The sequence below is a fragment of the Mytilus californianus genome, unplaced genomic scaffold, assembly GCF_021869535.1.
Source record: "Mytilus californianus isolate M0D057914Y unplaced genomic scaffold, xbMytCali1.0.p SCAF_4, whole genome shotgun sequence".
Classification (NCBI taxonomy): domain Eukaryota; kingdom Metazoa; phylum Mollusca; class Bivalvia; order Mytilida; family Mytilidae; genus Mytilus; species Mytilus californianus.
Window position 1 is genome coordinate 48,575,208 of NW_026262690.1, and position 16,827 is coordinate 48,592,034.

Here is a 16,827-nt window from a genome sequence, read left to right on the forward strand (position 1 = left end):
ATAAATATAATCTACTAGTACTTGTATTTACCCGAGTTTACCTGTAAAATGAATGAGCGCAAATGAAATAAAAAGCTTCGCGCAAACGTAATGATATTTGCGCGCAAATGTAATACATCTTTGTAGTAATGCGTGCAAATGTTATGCACCGATACTAGTAATTAATCGTACAATTGTATGTTTAATTACAAACAAGAACTAATCATCATCCGTTCTCTGGCAGCTTTACTAATGCTATTATGAAGAGAAACAATGCTAATTAGAAGGAGGTGGTGGTGTGTGTTATAGTGCCCACTTATGTAAATATTGACAACAGACCAACTGCCCATTCTGCAATAGTATATATGAATCAATTCTGTGTAACATACATCATAAAGACAGCTTTGTTGGAATTTGGAACCATCTCCTATACAGAATGTCATATGTGAGTTTTCGCTTTATAAATTAACTCTTTTATTATAAAAAATGTTTTCGTACTGATCTGCTCTTTTCATATTTTTACCTCCGCAGATTTCCATGATATCCGCCAAATCAATGTAATGCAAATTTATCAAATAATAAAAGGACTCGTATAAAAAAAATCATGGGACATCTTCTTTGGAAGAATTTTTTGGATACGATGTAACGATTTTAATAACTGTAAATTCAGAAATTATTGCGTGCATTTACTATTGGGATTTTTTAAGAATGGACAAAAATGCGAGGTTAATTATTGCAATTTCAGGGAAAACTGCATTCAAATATATGTATCAGATATCAGAATGCGAGTTCTTATTATTGCGATACTCTGCCAGTCGCATTATTCGCATTGATAAAAACCTCGCAATAATTTTTGTTCCAAAATATATAAACAAAAAAACGCAATTATAGTTTTTCATATTACAAAGTTTAAAGCCTTAAGAAAACATTACCACATATCTTATATGTGTGTGTGTATCTTATGTGTATTGTAAAAGGCCGTAAACTTTTCTTCTTATTTTAAAATGCGTCTGTCCAATTAACCTTAACGTTACCAATTTTACTGCACCAGCGATGCTCGAGCTCAAATATTTTAAAATCCAAAACATAACACCATGTTGAATAGCAAAAGCAAGAACTTCGTCTGTGGTTGTCTTTGTAATTTAAAGAATTTGATGTTCATGGAAGATCATTGAAAGTTTCTGTTCTATTTATTTTTTAAGACTTGATGCGTTTAAGAGCTTGACATATTGTATGGACAAATGTCTACAGTTTAAGACTGCATGTTGATCTCTAGACGACTATTGGTCATTTGTATCGATGGGTTGCTGACTATAGTGATAAGTCAAAATTTGTATGATATAATACACTATCACTCGTGAAAGATAAAATGTCTGTAAAGCAGTCCAATATTGATAACTGTATACATTTATAAGTTCGTCAAGAAATATTGGTCGAATTTAAATGCAAAGCTTTTTTATTTGAAGATCTTCTTGCAACGGGTGATTTATTCTTAAATTTTAGGTATGTTTTTGTAGGACCGGCTGTGTATATAATTTAGTCACTATACACGAGACAACAGTCTCCTGAATTATACTTAAATGAGGTTCTTATTACTTTTCAGTATGATTTGGATGAGGAAAAAATATCTGGTGAGTATCAATACATTTAAATAACGGTTTTTAACAAAATCCTAAAAGTCATATGTCAGTAAAACAGAATAAACTATGAATTCACAGAAAAACGACGAAAAGACGAACAACATTCTATAAAACGATGTAAAACTACGGAACGTAGCCTACCAAAAACCGGAGGGAGCTCAAATAGTCCAATAGTCAAAGGAGCTGCTTTACCTCACAGTAAGAAATTAATTACAAGGTAGGCATCTATACACGTGTTTTGTCAAGCTTCATATCAAAAGTTAATTTCAAAACTTAAATCTTTGATTGTAAGCTGTCGAAGAATGAAATAATTAAGTATAGTTTTCAGTCACTGTAGACATTCTTAAATCTAGTAGAAAACAAATGTGCCAGAAAATAATTATGAAGCATAGTAAGGCAAACATTCATAATTGGAATTAAAACTTAATATGTCTTTCAGTTAACAAGGCTACCATAAACATATGGAGAATTCTATTACCTCAATGTATCTTTTTGTTCCTCTCCTTTCGAAGGTATGCATTTTGACTGATAAAAAGAAATTTTAAAGATCATAAACACAATTCAGTTGAAAGTGATACAGCTAATTGCTCGGTATATGTTATGTTATGTCGTGTTTGTTGCTGCAAAGTCTTTTTTTTTCATTTGTCAGTTACAATTATTTGTTACAGTGTATCTTATCTAATTTGAGTGCCACAGCAAATTTCTGAAAGTGCCAAGTAATGAGAACTTTTTTTATAGTCTTTTCAATTAAAACAAATGGCCAAAAAGTGTCTATTAGTATATGCTTTTAATGTCAAAAGTTATAATAGGGTTCATGATATTCTAGAATAAAAAATAAACTCCAAGTACTCGCAAAGCGGTTTGTGTTAGTACCGGCAGACAAAGCAATAGTGTAGTGGTGGTGTGACGCATATACTACACAAAACTTCTCCAAAACGAAATTATCAATTCTTTTACATTCAGGTCCGTACGCTTCACAGAGAGTCAAATTGTAAACAAGCATATCACTGCCACTACCCAGCTTAAAGCCTCTTCCGAACATTTCAAAGTCTCGACTATGTACTGGTGGTTACCTAAATTACACAAACAACCATTTAAATTTCGTTTCATCTCCGCATCTAGTAAGTGTTCTACTACTAATCTGTCAGTGCTTCTAACTACCTCCCTTACTACAATCAAAGAACTTATTATTAACGTTTGTAATAAAGTTTATGAAAATAATGGTATTAATTATTTTTGGAGTGTTAAAAAATCTTTAGAGGTTTAGGATGAAATACGTGCTTTTGATGGTCCTTTTAATTGGGTTGACAGTTTTGATTTTTCTACTATCTACACTACACTTCCACACAATCTTATCAAGAAAATGTTTTTATATTTAATTAAATGGTCTTTTGAAAAATCTCATTGCCATTTATATGCCGTAACTCGTTTAAAGCCTTTTTTGTAACGAAAAAGGAAAGTGTGCTAGATACACTTACTGGAAATGTGAGGATATGATTGAAGCTTTAAATTTTCTCCTGGACTACATATATGTACGTTTCGGCAATAAAGTGTATCGACAGGTAGTAGGTATTCCTACTGGCACTAATTGCGCCCTTTAATAGCAGATTTATTCCTGTATTGCTATGAACCCCAGTTTATGGCCAAACTCAGTAAAGACACGTCATTGTTACATTTGGTTTACACATTCAACAATACCTACCTTTATCTTGATGAAATTTTTTCGTTAGATAATCCAGAGTTCTCTAAATATACTACCAAAATTTACCCAAAAGGAACTAACTTTAAATAAATCTAACGTAATCAGCTGTAGTTGTCCTTTTCTAGATTTAGACATTTCAATTTCTAAATGGAAACTCCATACTAAAATTTACGACAAAAGAGACGAATTTTCATTCCCTATTGTAAATTTTCCTTTTTTAGACGGCGATGTTCCTTTGGATCCATCATACGGTGTTTATATATCCCAACTCGTTCGTTATGTCTGTGTGTGTAGTGATGTCATAGATTTTAACGAACGTAATCAATGCATCACTGGTAAATTATTAAGTCAGGGATTTCGTTACCATAAACTACTTAAAACATTTACTAAATTCTTTCATAGATACAAAGATTTGATTAGTAAATTTGGCTGTACTTGCAGAAAACTTATTAAAAACGGTATTTCACATCCTAAATTTTATGGTGATATTGTACTAAAAACTTATTAGTAAAGGTTATCTTATTAATGTTGTAATAAGATCGTTGAATATTGTATACATTGGCACTAACATCGATTTTGTCACCAACAAATTAAAACATAACTAAATTTGTATTCTTTTCGAATGGTTTATGGGATGTATAAATACACATCCACGTTAATTTTCTATTTAGAGATTGCGTTATCTATATATAACATAATACATATTTATTATAAGGTTAAATACTAACGATCCTACTGCCTGTCGATACCTTTATGTTGGCATTGCACAAGTCATGTCTTCTTTGACTGTCCCTTGGATGTGTTTTAATTGACTTTAGTATCTGATGCATGATTTTTTTTATTGTTAATTGTTTTTGGCTTTTAACTAGCCTTCAAATCGTACTTTCGTGTTAATTTCACCTGTTGACACAATTTGTAATGCATTTCTGTAATTCAATGTTTTCTTATTTTGTGTTATATCTCATCTCACTATTTTGAATATACAGTCCGCCAAAAGTTAAGCACCACCCTATATTTGACACCTATGATATTTTACAACACCTTTTAATCTAACAAACTCAAAAGTGAGCTAAAAAGTGCCATACTTTTGTTAAGGTATGAATCGTAAACAAAATTTTTATCAAGTTTTAAAACAGTTTTTTGAAAATTTTGGCAATCTAAATTTATGTTTGAAATACTGTCAAAATTGCAAAGTGTTAAGGCAACAATAAAGTTTCACTTTGACAAAAGAATTTTATTGTTTAACAGCATTTAATTTGTACACACTTATCATAGCATAAAGTAAAAGGCATCTGGTAATGTTTACATGAAATTTTGCATCAATATGATGTGTATCCGCCCCGCTTCCGGTAAAGTTCTCTTACACGGCGTCTCATACTGTGGACAATGCATCTAAGATTTGCTAGAGGAAATCTCTGCCATTCGATTACTATTGCTGCGCGTAACTCGAGATTTTGACAAGGTGGGTTCCGGCGGTTAAGATTTCGTCGAATTCCATCCCACACATGCTCAATTGGGTTCATATCCGGAGACATGGCCGGCCAAAAGATACTGTCAATTGACTCTTGCTGCTTATAAGCTGTCACAATTCTTGCTCTGTGTGGTCTTGCATTATCGTCCATGTACAGGAGACGATCAGCAAGTGGATGGCCATCGAAATGTGGAACAACGATGTCACGTAGCACTAAGTCTCTGTAAATCTGACCATTCATATTCCCTTGTAAGACATGCATATCAAGTTTACAATTCAACGAAAAACATCCCCACACCGTAATACCACCTGCACCAAAAGCATGAGTTTGGAAAATGTTCCATTCGTTATGGGCTGTATTGCGTTCTCGCCAAACGCGCATACGCCCGTCTACGGGCCGTAAAAGAAATCGACTTTCGTCAGACCAATGAATTTTCCGCCAATTTCGGATGTTCCAAAGAAGATGGTCATAGGCCCACTGCATACGAATTTGTCGATGCCTTGGTAACAGATGTGGACGCCGTACAACTCTACGTGCTCGCAGGTTAACGTTATGGAGCCTACGGATAACACTTCGAACACTTATTCTTCCACCTAGTGGCCATTGCTGTCGTAACTGAGTTGCAGGTGTAAATGGATGAGCCCTTGCGGTGCGAATCAACAATCTGTCACTACGAATTGACGTTTTACGTGATCTTCCAGATCGAGGTCTGTCGTTTACACTTCCTGTGTCTCTTTGACGTCGTAAAAGTCGAACGATGACTGTATGATTAACGTTAAAATGGTCACCAATGGATCTTGTGCTCATACCTGCAGTTGACATGCCAACAGCTTGCCATCTTTCAGCTTCAGATAACTTACGTCTTGCCATCACAGATAAACTTGCTAAAAAGTGCTAATTTTACCTGTGCGATAATTTAAAGTGGAAAGTTTGAATGTATCCAAACCTGTTTTCCACACTGACCACGATGGGGTTAATTAAAAGCCGTTTAACAAGTTTAAATGAACTTATTATTGCACAAAATTGAAACACAATATTGTGTATGATTATTGTTATCATTTACAAACAAAAAATACGATTAAGCAATACTTCAAAAGTTTTATAAAAATTATAAGGTATCATATATAGGTGGTGCTTAACATTTGGCGGACTGTATATGTACCACCTTTGTTAAGTATCTAGTATGACGATAAATTTTCACTTCTGTACTCGTAACAAATTTATCAATTTTGTAAAAAATGTTTACTTCCGTACTCCTAACAACAAAATTATTATATTTAAATTTACCTGTGAACGTTGTTTTATTTAACGCCATTTTGACCCAGGTAAGAGTTGTCTTATTGACACTCTTCCTACATCTTTTATCATTACTACCTGTAACGTCTATGATATATAGGCACCTACTTTTTAATATTGTATTTATATTGTGTCAAAGATCAAATTTATTCGTTCAGTGTATGTTTACTTGTTTTTGTTTAAATGTCTTTTTGATCGAGTTAAGCCATTTCAATTGCTATTTTATAGTGTGTCTTTTTATGTTGTAATGTTACACTACTGTCTCAGGTTAGGGTGAAGGTTGGCGCCTGTTAAAACGTTTAAACCCGCTGCGTTTTTATGCACCTGTCCTAAGTCAGGAGCCTGTTGTTCAGTGGTTGTCGTTTGTTGGTGTGGTTCATAGGTGTTTCTAGGCTGTGCGAGTATCTTTAATGTCGAATATGGGGTTGAATATTGATACTGGTGTAACTTGTTTTTTATATAGATTAGACCGTTGGTTTTTTTTTTAATTGTTTTACACTAGTCATTTTGAGGCCCTCTATAGCTTGCTGTTCAGTGTGAGCCAAGGCTCCGTGTTGAAGGCCGTACTTTGATCTATAATTGTTAACTTTTTATACATTGTGACTTGGACGGAGAGTTGTCTCATTGGTACTCATACCACATCTTCTTATTTATATTCATATATATTCATATTCTTTGAACTCATGTGAAAGATGCATACAAGTGTTAATAGAATTTTATAATTTTGTCTTTGGCAATTTTTAATTTAACAAGCTTAGGGTTGTTATAGTAAAATTTTGAATGACAAATGACAAAATTAAAATATAATACAACTGTACGTTCATATGATGTGAAACGTATTGATGTAGGAACTATAAGACTTATCACTATACAAAATCTTAATTCCAATTTTCGTTCTCTAGGGTTTTTTTTAATAAATTTTGATGTATATATTTAAGACTCTGAACCGCGATGGTCACGCTGAAGTATGATGGTTTGACGCTGAAGTGCGATGGTGGCATTGTGAATCTATCTTGTTGATAGCTACGCCGAAGTGCGATGGTCTACACAAACTACATTTTCATTTCTTTTCATGTCGATTTAGAAGTCAATTTGTATGTTAGAAGCAGTTTTCCAGGTTTTTAGGTTGATAAGTGCTTATAAACTTTAAATACTACGAGAAACGGGGAGGGTTGATGGATAGGGAAAATTAATCCCTCTGTAGCGATTTTTTTAGAAATCATCAAAAGGTTCATTTTTACGTACGATGGAGCGTGACATTCTCTAAATACATACGGGTCCGCAGACAGACTCTGTGTTATAATATTAAGGTAAACGAGGAACTCATGAGAGGATCAACGTAAGGATAAAATGTTAAAATACCTGTACAGAATAACGCAGAATTATGTCCACATGTAGAAAATCAGAGAGGACGATCTCTCATTTAGTATGCAGACAATAATGAATGTAAATTTATTTTTTAAATATTAAGAAAATCTACTTCTCATAATAATTGCATGTTTGTAGATTTTAAACTAGCCATCACGCGTCAAATAGATCATCGCACATCAGCGAACGGACCATCGCACTTCAGCGTAGACTATCTCGCACTTCAGCGTGACCATCGCACTTCAGCGTCCCCAACGCACCTCCGAGTCCTACATATATAATAAACCTTTTTCCTCCAACACTCTGCATTGGTCAAAATTTTCTTAACTGAATATCGAATATTTAACTTAAATAACAACTTTATATCCAAATAATTCCCTGAAATGACAACTCTGTATCCAAATATTTCCCTTGAAAAACAACTTTATATCCGACGGTATATTATATCCATACTAACATAAGCTTTTCGCATTCGGTTGTAACTCCACAGTTACAGTTGACACTAATTTCCCTCCTAATATTTCAATTCACAATATTGCATCTTGCTCTTGAATCAATGAGAAATTTTACATATCCTATTCAACGACACTGTGATAATTCTATTCTCGTTTTTGCTTCGTGCGACAAATGCATCCGATAAATCATTTCCTAGGCTGTGCGAATAGCTTTAATGTCGAATATGGGGTTGAATATTGATACTGGTGTAACTTGCAAAAAAAAAAAAAAAAATGCCCGGCATATTGTCAATATGTTAATGATAATCCTATCTAATATCTCAGCTGCGATTACGAATTGTTTCTAATCTGAATTTTACTACACTTAAACTAGAAAATAACATAATACTATCCGGCTCATGTCAGGTAAAGAATAATACCATCCGGCTCATGTCAGGTAAAGAATAATACCATCCGGCTCATGTCAGGTAAAGAATAATACTATCCGGCTCGTGTCAGGTAAAGTATAATACCATCCGGCTCATGTCAGGTAAAGAACAATACCATCCGGCTCATGTCAGGTAAAGAACAGATGATTATTTACCAACAAGATACAGCCTGACCTTTTTTTAACAGAGTTCATGAGAATGTGTGACACAAATATTTAATCTTTTGTCACTAATAATGTGATTGTCCATGATTATTTAAACACTGCAATGGTACTCCGCCCTCTCCCCCTCTTCATATTTCTCCACAAAGTCGGATAAATAAATCAAGATAAATTACAAATCCTTTAAAATTCCCTTATGCAAATTTGGATTGTTGCAACAACCCTTTTTATCCCTTTAGAAAAACAGTTTTTTTTCCATAAACACAACTATATATATCGCCCTTTAGATTAAAATATGGAGGGATTCCTGCAGATAAATGCAGATTGTTTTGAAAGGTTTAGTAAACTTTTCAGATATCAAGATTCATGTTGATGCTTATGTTTACCAGTGGTTCAACCAGTCAGGAAATAACGACTGTTTGGAGTTAGACGTACCATTGAAAACAAGCTACAAGAGCTTAAAAAGTGGACGTCATACAGAAAGATCGCAAACATTTGTCAATCAAATGGTTTCAACGTTTTGATGTTATAACAAAAAGAAACAAATAGGTTTTACTTCCGCGCGAACATTTGAAGACATAGATGATGATGATGATGGATGGATGCTAAACGTCCAGCGGTAAATTGATATGCATATTCAGGACGATTGAAGACATAGAGAAAGAAACACAACAGTGACCGGTAGTTCAGTGCATTATAAACTATATTTAAAGTGGTTTTATCACTAGATCAAATAAAACGAAAAATTGCGTTTTGTTTGTTTTTGTTTTGTCCTTGTGTGTGTGTGCTTTATTTTTGGAGGAGATGTTTTGTGGTTGGTGTGATCTGTTGTATTGACTGGTGATTCCTGTTATCTTTTTTATGTATTATATGTCTTACAAACGGGTGTAAAAACGAATCATTTTTTGATAAACAAAAATTAAGATATCGGATATACTATATTCCTTGGATGTATCAAAGTCCAAAATATTTGACAAAAACCTATGAAAACTCTAACCATACCAACAAATGGAACAACTGATACACAAAAAACCCTATTGAAATATCTCTGACAATAGTTTGATTTAAATAAACAAATATCTGGCGAAGAAGGCACTTTTAATAAGTACTTTGATAGTATAACAGATACAAAGCAACGACAAACTAATGTGTGTTATTGTTTACTGGTGCAGTTATATGTCCACGCAAAGCTTCTTCAAATGAGCCAGAATATAATTAATTAGATAAACAGACAATCATACAAATATTTTGTTGACGCAAACATCAATGTCCAATGAAGATCTACGTAGAAACTACATATGCTCTGATGTTATACATATATAAGTGCATGTAACATGTAACACGTTTGTAGGTACACACCATAAAGTTCATACAAAATGAATTCCAAAAATGAACTGCAGTTCCAAGGATATCATGCGTATTTCTAAAACATACTGTTCACTTCAACGACAAATGGTCGTGATATGTGGGTATTTTTTTCACGGAATTGTGCTACGCTGAATAATTACAAAGTGAGTTATTTTTGTACCCTTTGGTTGTTTTTTTTTATTCTGAATATTGAATGTCTACTTAGAATTTAGTAATTATATGTTTCATTGTTTTTTCCACATTAATCATCCTTCTATACCCTGTTCCAGCTCCTCCCCATTAAACGGGATCTTGATTTCAATGAAACTTAATAAAAATCGTCAGTAAATTTGCTTTTACATTTACATTTTATTGGAATCATTAGAACATTCTATCGGAATCATTAGAACATTCGATCGAAATTTTGTCAGTATGAAAAAAAAACACACAAATTTATGACAGTGGCTGATCTTTTGTGATAAAACAGTTCCTGGTCTTGAATACTTTCTATTCTATTGAATATATATACAAAAAAATGTATGCTATCATGTTGAATATTGCAGAACTGAAGACAGTTTTTAGTAGTTTCGATCAAGATAATGATGGAATCATAACTACTAAAGAACTAGGAGCAGTATTATTACAACTAGGAATGAACCCATCAGAAGCCGAGTTACATGATATGATAGATGCAGTAGACTCAGACGGTAAGATGTATGTTCCAGTCTTTACGTTAAATCTGTTCAATGTGTCATGATAGATATGCTCTTTGGTCGGGTTGTTGTCTCTTTGACACATTTCCCGTTTCTATTCTCAATTTTGTGTTAGTCTGGGTAAACATGGTCTATTTGTTTTTAAATTGATTTTTGTTGGAGGAGTGGGCGGGGCTACTAGCTGAGTGAACTAGCTTTTAATAACTGAGAGTACTCTTAGATCGTCTTTGTTTCGTTTTGATAGCTTTTTGTGTTTAGTAAGGTCGGATGTGAAAGTCAATCCCTTTTCAACTGATTTCTACTGTTTGTTTAAAAGATGTGTTGCTTAACCATTATCTTAGGTGATGGTGCTCACAAAAATGTTTAACCCAGGAACAATTAAGGCGCCTGTAATCCAATGTTTGTCGTTGGTTGCCGTCTAAATATTTGTTCCTTTTAATATTATCAGCTTAAATCATGGTGTTAATTTTTTATTTTGAATCGTTACAAGTATTTTTTTTATCCCAGAGCCCTTTATATCTTACTGTACGATATAAATTTTTTTTTACCTTTGTCAAACACCTTGCGTTTATAAATCTAAATTCTGATTCAAACAAAACAATCCTTATAACAAACACCATCAAAATGCTGGATTTGTGTTGTTGTTTAAAACATATGTGATTCGTTTGGAGTACGTGGGTTTTTAACAGACGGTCGTCATATTGCTATGAAAACCGACTCTCATACCACATCTCCTTATTTTTATAAGTGTTTTAATTATATTCTTGCCGATTTGTCCTCTTATTTATATGATTCTAACTTTATGCAGAGGCTTTCTGGAGGATTGAAAGAAGCAAGAAGCCTGTAATTTAGTGGCTGTCTTTTGTTGCTGTATATCATATTTGTTTTTCGTTTATTGTTTTGTAAATAAATCAGGCCATTAGTTTTCTCGTTGGAATTGTTTTGCATCGTCATTTCGGGCCTGTTATAACTTGCTGGGCGGAATGGTTTTAGCTGAAGGCCGAACGATGATTTAGTGTTGCCTATTTCTACGTCATTTGGTCTGTAGTGGAGAGGTCTCGTTGGCAATCATACCACATCTTCCTATTTTTCTGCTATATAGATGATGTCCTCTTATTAAATAGTTCTCAAAGTTTGTGACTTTGTTTAACTCAACTATTTCAAATATAAAATTAAGTTTGCTTCATATATTTATTTACATCTAGTAATTGACAACGAGGGTCGATTGAGAACTAAACTTTACGTCAAAAGAGGTGATTTTGACTTTCCATTTCTATTTTGTCATTCGAATTTACATATAACAACAGACACCGGTTACTTAGTATCTAGTTCAGGACAGTTACTTGGGTTCCTTGACTTCCACAGAACATTTCTAGACATTAACTTTATATCGACTGAAACTTTTATTTGGTATAAAGGTGATCAACCACAGAATATACTCACATGCTGTCATTTGACAAATACCAACGTTGATTGTAGAGTTGAAGAAATTTCAAAATATGTCAATATCATTTTCTTATTCACAAAGGGAGTGGAAGTATTGATTTTCCAGAATTTTTAAGTATGATGTCGAGAAAATTTCATGAACTTGACAATGAAGATATTATTCGAGAGACCTTCAAATTTTTCGACAAAAATGGAGATGGTGTTATAACGGCTAGAGAATTAAGAATGGTGATGTCAAATTTAGGAGAAAAAATGACAGACGATGAAATATCTGCAATGATTCATGAGGCGGACAATAATGGAGATGGTGTTATTGATTATGAAGGTAAGATTCAAACGAATCGAAGTTGAAGAACTGATAATCTAAAGTTCATATTAATAGAAAAACAATAGATTTGGGGTATCCATCCACCCATGACACAAAATCAGTACATGCACAACAAAAAAACACGAAAAGCAAAGGAGCAGTGCTTTTATTGCTGTTTTTCATCTCAAAGTCCTTCATCTTCATACTTTATGTCTACTTATACTATTATACTATATATGTTACAGTGAATTTGTATAATCAGTGATTATGTAGAATCCCTTATTGTCAGGGATTTTGCATAATCACTTAAATCATTAGTGATTATATATAATTATTCAACAACTTTCCTGAAATGATTTCTGGGATTATCAATAATTCAAAGATTCTCTGTTTGGTAAAAAATATATCAAATACAGACAATTAAATCATATGTGTAATCTCTTTACGGTTTAAGTGGACAGTTTTAATTCCCTGTCCATTATCAAATCTTATTAAAGTGAACAGTTTTTCTGGTGATATTTTCTTTAACTGTGTTAAACCATATTAACTCATCAACAAAAAAAGTATTTTGAATGCACAGATCATGTAATTTTCTGTAAAACAAAGGGGATGAAAGTTAACAACCATAGAATTCAAACTAAGCAAAGAAATGCAACAAAACGTCCAGAAACACATGCTGAACATAATTTTGGAGGAGGCTGTAATACCGATTCCGCATGTTGATCATGGAAAGGGAGACCCCAAAACATTATGGCCATCGTTCATAAAAGGGCTGAAAAGAATAATGACTGACTACGAAACATGAGATTATGCCCAGATAATACACAAGGAATCAAACTGAGGTGTCTGACTGACATTTTAAGTACCTTCAGATGTTTCTAATGAAAACTTTATTTCTCTTCAAAGTGCAGTAAAATCAGATTCAATATGTGAAGGCTCAGGAGTTCAATAGTAGAGGGTCTGGATGGGGTTTACAGAATAGAGAATAATGGTCAACCAGTGCAAAATAAATGGGCTAAAAAGCAAAAAAATAAGAATAGAAAATCAAAGGGTGTTAAAATATACAGAATAGAGAATAATGGGCAAATTCGATAAAGAAAAGAAAAAAATGATCTAAAAAATTAAAGAATAAAGAAATGAAGGATCCCCTATCCAGATCCTCTTAGTGGATATAATCGAGATTTTCAATGTAGTTTGTAAAAATAAATGATTTGTATCAGAATATTGTGCTTAGAATTTTAATATTTATGTTTCTTAAGATGTTTAAATACGATTTTATTCATTGTCTCTTCAGTCCAGTTATTATGTATAATGCCTGACATTTTTCTATAGTGATTATGCATAATTCCTGAAAATTTTAGTAATATATAATCACAAAAGTTACTAGTGATTATACATAATCCCTGAAAATTTCAGGGAATACATAATCCTTAATTCTACAAATTCACTGTATACATCTGTTTATGTTTTCACTAAGGTTAAAAGTAAAATGGATAAAAAGGTATCACCATTTTCCCCTGAACTGATTCACTAAAGCGAAGGTGACGGAACCGGTTGGACTCTGAATGCTAAAGATTTAACATTATACAATGTTTACCTTAATAATTTTAAAACAATTTTTATTTATATCCATAAAATAGAAATGTTATTTGGATCTACTACTGTTGAAAACGATTTTGAAAAAATAAAGAAATTGTACATGTGTGTGTACATGTGTGTGTACAATTTTGCATCGAAAGACATCCATCAACAAAATCGTTTAGTTTGTATCTGAAAGACAGTTCATATATCCAGCTTCAATCTCGATATAATTTTGGTCTTGGTGAAGAATTTCTTCTGCTCCGTTTTTATAATATATTATACAAATTAATATGAAGATGTTAAAAATTGAAACGTAAAGATTGAAGGACTTTTTGAAAATTTGAAATAAGTTCTTAGGAAATTGACCGTACATATTTTGGTGATATTTCGACAAATTGATTGATTGGTTAATGGCTGCTTAAAGTCCAGTGGCAAATATTATGTGCATATATTTAAGACGATAACATGTAAATTAGATATAGAAAAACACTGTTTTTACTAAACCCACACGCTAAGTCGGAGTTTCAACGGCTAACGCATGGAAACATTCCACATGAAGACATAAGCCTACTCAGACTCATTATTCTGACTCATATACGAGCATTCTATGCTTTTACTCCTAATTGCCGCTTGCTTGGCGGAGAGGCGTCAAATACCATTGTTAAAGTCTATGGTTTGACCATGGAGGTAATATATCGATATTACTTCCATGGTTTGCCCAGTCGGGGATCTAACTACGATCTCTCTTATTCGAGGTGAGCGCGCTACAACAAGACCACCGAGGCGATGTTATTTATTTTTGAATGACACATTTTATACCTCCACTCCAAAGGAGAGAATATATTGGTAAACCTTTGTCCGCTCATCAGTTCGTCCGAGAGTATTTACGTCCGTAACACATTTTTGTAGGACTTTCTACTAGTCAAATCTTATTGATATACGGCAGCAAGTCTTATCTTGTAATGCCAAACTGTATGAGACGCTTTCAGTTCCATCGATTTTCTTCTTATATCTTTAAAATGTTAAGCACATATAGGAAATTTTTGGAACATTTTTTATTGGCAATGCTTATAATAGCTTCTTGCTTTGTGGTACCAAGCTTCATCTGATTGTGTCATACCGTTTTCAGTCCTACATCCTGTTTGCCGGAAACTTACATCTTAAAGATATCATTCACATATTCATATTGACTCTTTGTTATTTTAGTCAACAACATTGGTATAATAATATATAATAATATAATAATAGCTTACAGTAAATCTTGTTTTACTGTAAGTACTACGATTTCTAATTGGTGCTATACTATTATCACGTGCAAGCGTGGCGGTTAGTGTAGAACGACTGACTGACAAACGACATATTTTTGTAACAAACAAGCTGTATGTAAAAACCTATTGATTAAAAGAAAAAGTTTGTTTGTTGTAATATCTATGGTATACTCGATTAAAAAAAAAATGAAAAAAAACCATAATTGATAATAGTCTCTGATAAATTTATTAGTAATATTTTTTTAGATAGGGCGATTGAAAGCATGGCATATTGTATATTTGAAGAGTGTATATTGACTTTAAATGTCTTTTTCAGTTTGACATATACCCCATGCCTCTTTATTCATAAACAAACACTATTTTCGTTGAAAAAGGGTATTATATAAAATATAAGTTCTCCATGACAAATAAGCTGTTTTGTTTTGGCTTTTTAAAGTCTAATCTTCTTTTTCAGAGTTTTCCAAAGTCATGACGGCACAGTAAATATTTGAAGTTGTTCATGCAGAATATTGAGCACACGTACCACTGTTTACTTTTTAACTTTAAATCATGCAAACTACTTCCATGTTGATTGCATTTTCAGACATCCTTTTGTAAATAAAAAATATTAATCTAATAATGAATTTTCATGGCCGTAACTAACATTGTGACGCATATGTAACCATTTTGTCAGGAATAATGGTTAATATCATTACAAACATTAATTATGGCTTGATGGAATGTAATATTAACATAAGGAGATGTTGCATGATTGCCAATGAAACAATTACAACCCCTCCCCCCCCCAAAAAAAAAAAAAGAGAAAAGGATAAAGATGCAAACAACTACAGGTCACCGTATGGCTTTCAAAAGTGAGCAAAACCCATACTATAAACTATTAAAAGCCCAGTGATAACAAAACATAAAACATGTGTTCCAAAAATAAAATATCAATCAGTACACCTCAAACGGATACAATATGTAGAAGTAACACACAGCCAAGAAAAGCATGACCTTATGCGATGGAAGAATACAAGTCACGATGAATGCAGAACCACAAACATCATCAACCGCACAGAAAAAAACGTCACGTCTTTAAAAACAGCCAAAAATAACCCAAAAAAAACAATGCGGTACCGGTAAAAACAACACCAAATGGTATCTCGACAATGTTAAAGTGATAACTTGTAAATAGTTCGTACAAAAGACCAACAAATTCATATTGATTGAGCTTTACGAACATCGTAGTAAAAATCTGATTATGAGATAACGCCTGCAACAAGATACTCAAAGCCAAAAATACAATTAAAATCTTCGACTTAGAAATCTACTAGTCATACTACATATAATACGTTCATAGAAATCCTATACCTTACTGCAGACATTGGAGTATCGAACGAGTTGTGAAATATTCAAACTCACCACGAGAAGGGGTCAAAGAACATCATCTTTCAAAAAGGGAAAATTAAAAATGAAGAATAAAAAATCGTCTCGCCTGTCGTGAAGTATAGTAGCTGATATAAGATGTATTAAAAGTCAGGTGTCTGTACGCGTCTGCAATATATAAAACTCGTTATCTTTAATAACTAAACCAAAAGGTAGATATTACACATAAAGATTCTTAAGAAGTGTCATCGTCTATTTTAACTAAAATTAAATTCCATTTTATTTATATCTCCTTTATC

General features: G+C 33.0%; 1 protein-coding gene across 1 annotated transcript; it reads left to right on the plus strand.

Annotated features, from left to right (window-relative positions):
* The first annotated feature begins 254 nt into the window (after positions 1 to 254).
* Positions 255 to 15,782, plus strand: LOC127738188 (calmodulin-A-like). Its single transcript, XM_052249345.1, has 5 exons — positions 255 to 424; positions 1,583 to 1,610; positions 10,412 to 10,555; positions 12,090 to 12,332; positions 15,618 to 15,782. Exons 1-5 carry the CDS (start codon positions 416 to 418, stop codon positions 15,644 to 15,646), a joined length of 453 nt encoding a protein of 150 aa, XP_052105305.1. The 5' UTR covers positions 255 to 415; the 3' UTR covers positions 15,647 to 15,782.
* Positions 15,783 to 16,827: the final 1,045 nt, after the last annotated feature.

Coding starts and splice junctions, on each gene's coding strand:
- LOC127738188 (XM_052249345.1), top strand. Junction 1,611..10,411: donor GGATGAGGAAAAAATATCTG/GTGAGTATCAAT, acceptor TGAATATTGCAG/AACTGAAGACAGTTTTTAGT. Junction 10,556..12,089: donor AGATGCAGTAGACTCAGACG/GTAAGATGTATG, acceptor TTATTCACAAAG/GGAGTGGAAGTATTGATTTT.